At 42.9% G+C, this 4,191-nt stretch overlaps 1 protein-coding gene across 1 annotated transcript; it reads right to left on the reverse strand.

Moving 5' to 3' along the window:
- Positions 1 to 1,108: 1,108 nt before the first annotated feature.
- On the reverse strand, positions 1,109 to 3,499 carry LOC131482005 (olfactory receptor 10H1-like). The gene is made up of 2 exons (XM_058673150.1): positions 3,379 to 3,499; positions 1,109 to 2,070 (listed from the first exon to the last, which is right to left on the reverse strand). Exons 1-2 carry the CDS (start codon positions 3,497 to 3,499, stop codon positions 1,109 to 1,111), a joined length of 1,083 nt encoding a protein of 360 aa, XP_058529133.1.
- Positions 3,500 to 4,191: the final 692 nt, after the last annotated feature.

Here is a 4,191-nt window from a genome sequence, read left to right on the forward strand (position 1 = left end):
ACACAGTTACCATATATCCCCTTAAGTGGACAGAAGCAGTCACTTTCAAAAATATTTCTGAATCTCCCTAAGTGATTAAATGTTGAGTTACCATGTGATCAATCAATTACATTCCTTGGATACAGAAAAATAAATGAAGATAAGTCTGCAAAAAACTGTATTGTTGTTCATAGCAGCATTATGCATGATAGTCATGGCAGCAGAAAGTTGGAGAAAATCCATTTGACCATCAATTTACATTTTTCTAAGAAAATGTGGTTTGTCTATTACATTGACTATCATTCAATTTCCAAAAAGAATGAGCACTGCTACATGCCACATCATAGGTGAACCTTGAACAACTGTAGTGACAGAAGCTCAATACAAAAGACAATAAATTATAATTATTCTTACGAAATACTCTTAACAGGCCAATCTGTAAAGACAGAAAACAAAATAGTGATTGCTAGGTGTTGAGTCGGAAGGCACGAAAGGATGATAACAACTAAAGTGTGTAGTATCTTTTGAAGGTAATAATTTTATACCATTATAGTATCATAAATATATATATCTATATATATATAGAGGGATATCATTAAGTATTTCTTCCAATGGGTGAATTACATTGCATGTTAGTTATACCTCAATAAACAGGTCAAGATATATCCAGCTGATGGAAAATGGCCAAAAGGATTGGGAACTATTACTAGTTTAACTATTGAAAAGGAAGGAAGGAAGGGAAGAGGGGGCACGGAGACAATGTATAAACATCTCTACTCCTGAATCAAAGATGGACTCTCAATGAAACTGTTAGATAGATCCTGACAATAGGATGCTGGGCTGTTTGCCATTGTCTATGTCAACAATATCAGAATTCTCGTAAATAGCAAACTGAAGGACTCATGACTGTTTTTGAAGGACTGTACTAGGAAAATCAGTGGGGGAGGGGAATTATAAAGGGAGGAGAGGACATCCCTGAGCTAATGGACCTGTATTAAAAATAAATTAATTTTAAAAACCAGATAAATAGAGACTGGAAGAGATTAGAATAAAGGATGAGGGGAGCAAGAGGAAGAAAAAGAAAGAAAGTCCCCCACTCACCACACTTCCTTCCAGAAAATGAGCAAGTTTAGGAGTTCTGGGGAAAGAGTTTGTTGAAGAAGCTTTTCTTCATGGCAATCTTCAGCTCCTTGTTCCTGAGGCTGAAGATGATAGGGCTGAGGAAGGGAGTGAGGACTGTGTAGGTTATGCCCATCAGAGACTCTCCTTCCAGAGACTGTGAAGCATTGGGCTTGAGGTAGATGACAGAGGCAAAGCCATAATGCACAACCACCACAGTAAGGTGGGACGCACAGGTAGAGAAGGCTTTGTACTGACCCGCAATTGATGGTATTTTCAAGATAGTGGTTACAATGAAGACATAGGATAGAAGGATGAGGAAGAAGCAGCCCAACAGAGCTGTGACGCACATCAGGCCCATACTCTTGGCAACCACCAGCGCCTCATGTCCACAAGCCAACTTCAGCAAAGGTGGTACATGGCAAAAGAAGTGGTGGATCACATTGGATCCACAGAAAGTCAGATGGAATACAGACATTGTCACCACCATACCAATGACTGAGCCACCAGCCCAAGACCAGGCTACCAGGCAGGCACAGCCATGGGGTCTCATGAGCACATTGTAGCGCAGAGGCTGACAAATGGCAACATAGCGGTCATAGCCCATGACAGTGAGCAGGAAAGAGTGAGTGAAACCAAACATGAAGGAGAAGAACATTTGGCTAGCACAAGCCATAAAAGTGATGGAGGAGCTGTGGGTGAAGAGCAGATCTGCTAACATGCGTGGGATGATGGCAAAGGTGTACAGAATCTCAGATATGGAAAGGGCACAAAGGAAGAAGTACATGGGTGTATGCAGGCTGTGTTCACTCCAGATGGTGGCCATGATGAGCAGGTTCCCCAGCAGTGTGAACAGATACATCAGCAGGAACAGCATGAAGAAAATGAGCTGAAAATGGGGGAAAGAAGAGAAGCCCACGAGGATGAATTCAGACACGGACGTGTAGTTTAGCACCATAATGGCAGCCACACCTAGATAGAGAAGGGAGACCCAATGGTTAGTAGATGAAGCTCTTTATTAAGTTCTTTTTTATAAAAAACAAAAATACATTTTATACTTTTAAAGTTTATAAAAGGGAACAAATTTCATGTATTTCATGCATATCATTTTAATGACATGATGATATTCGCACCCTCCATCTTATTTTTTAAATTTTTGCAATAGCATATTTTCAATTTACTTCATAATAGCAAGCTTAACTTCTCAAAAATAATAATTCAATAAGTAGTAAGTAGAACAATATTTCTTAAGAATGTAGACCAGGGTAATAAGTAATAATCATATCTCAAAATGTTGATTTTGCTTATATAAATTGCACTTTTTGAAACTTGGTATATTGGTTATCACAAATCATAAAATCTACATATTATTCATCTCTGAGTTGATGTATCACACTAAGAATGATATTTTCCAGTTACATCTATGCTGTTAGTAAAAATGGAATTTCATTCCTTTTTATGGCTGAATAATATTCCATCAAGTATTTATACAACATTTAAAAATCTTTTGATTTTTGATTATGCTTTTATAGTTGACCAGAATGGGAAGGGCCAATGACTAGGGCAGTGCTGGTGAGACAATTGTTTTCCAATTTTCCCTTTCTTCCTCCTGTGTTTGAAGTAAGGGGGGATTCTAGGGGAGAAGTTGCAACCAGCTTCCCCACTACTCCAGTACCTGGGGATGGGGAACAGCCACCTGATGCTATCCTAGGGTCCCTGATGTGGGGTCTGCTCCAAGGGTTCCACTTGGGTAGTTTTGATAGTTCTGAAATGCCATCAATCTTGCTGATTCAAGGATGAGGAAATCCTTCCAAGGTTCATCTGATGACACACTTTACCCCAGAGTCTCCATTTGTCCTATTTGCTGTCAACAGTTGGCTGGGGTGTTTGAGCAATTTGTTCTGCACTATCATACTAAATGTCCTCTGCAGGTCCCATTTGATTGTCATAGCCTCCATGTGCATCTTGGTTTGCCATCCACTGCTCCCTCTTAGCCACTGAGGAGGTCCACAGATCCTACCATTCTCCCCATGGTCCACATGCACCCCACAGTCAGTCCACAGATCCTACCATTCTCCCCATGGTTGGATTTCTGGGTCCAGCAGTTCAGTCATGGGGGATCCCCAAAGTAATCTTATCTGAGGCAATCCTAGACCTGACTCTTGTGTGTGCTTGTCATATGGGGTCCAGCTTAGTCCATCACCCATGTCAGCCTACACAGATGCTGATAGTTGGAAATGCTGGGTCAGTTCTGTCTCCAGTCCCACCTCATGTGTTAACCAACGGATACTGCAGTCCAATCCAACTTGTTCACCACACACTCGACCCTCACATTCACCATCAGGAACTGCAGCCCAGTTAGAGTGACTCCAATAGCCCCATCAGACCCGCTCCAAGCCATGGTTCCTATGCTTGCCTGTACGTGCAGCAGACTGACCCAGTCTGTCTCACATACCATTTATCTCTTACATATATCAATGAGCATTGAAACCTAGCTTGACCCAATCTACCCCATTATCTAGCCAACATTCATGTCAGTGGATGCCACTGCTTTTCTAGCTAGGCCTGTCCCAGCCCTGATTCTCATACTCATCAGTGAGAGTTGCAGCACATCAGAGAGTGTTCACTGTTTCTCCGCTGGATCCACTCTCAGCCATGATCTTGCTCTCTCCAGGTGGTTCTGCAGTCTTGCCTGACAGGACTTGCCCCTAGTCCTAGCATTTGCCAGATGATGCTGTGACAAAGCCCAACCAGCACAGTGGATATAATTGGTTAGCCCAATCTGGCTCTTCCCTTCACCTAGTTCACATGCAGGCCAATGTGTGTGGTAGCCCTGCCCTGCCAGTTCCAGTTCTCACACTCACCAGTGAGAGCAGTGGCCCAGTAGGAGAGTGCTGCAGAGCCCCCTGCTGAGCTTGTACCACCCACCTTCTGGGTCTCACGTATGCTAGTGTGTGCTGTGGCCCAGTCTAGCATGGTCCTTCTTTGCAGACAGGTGTTGTAGCCTGACTCAGCCCATGTCCCCTGGGTCCAGCTCATGCTGGTTGGTGCTACTGCCAAGACCAACCCAGCCAGATCCCAAGTCCCAGCCCT

Source organism: Ochotona princeps, chromosome 15 (assembly GCF_030435755.1).
Source record: "Ochotona princeps isolate mOchPri1 chromosome 15, mOchPri1.hap1, whole genome shotgun sequence".
NCBI lineage: Eukaryota > Metazoa > Chordata > Mammalia > Lagomorpha > Ochotonidae > Ochotona > Ochotona princeps.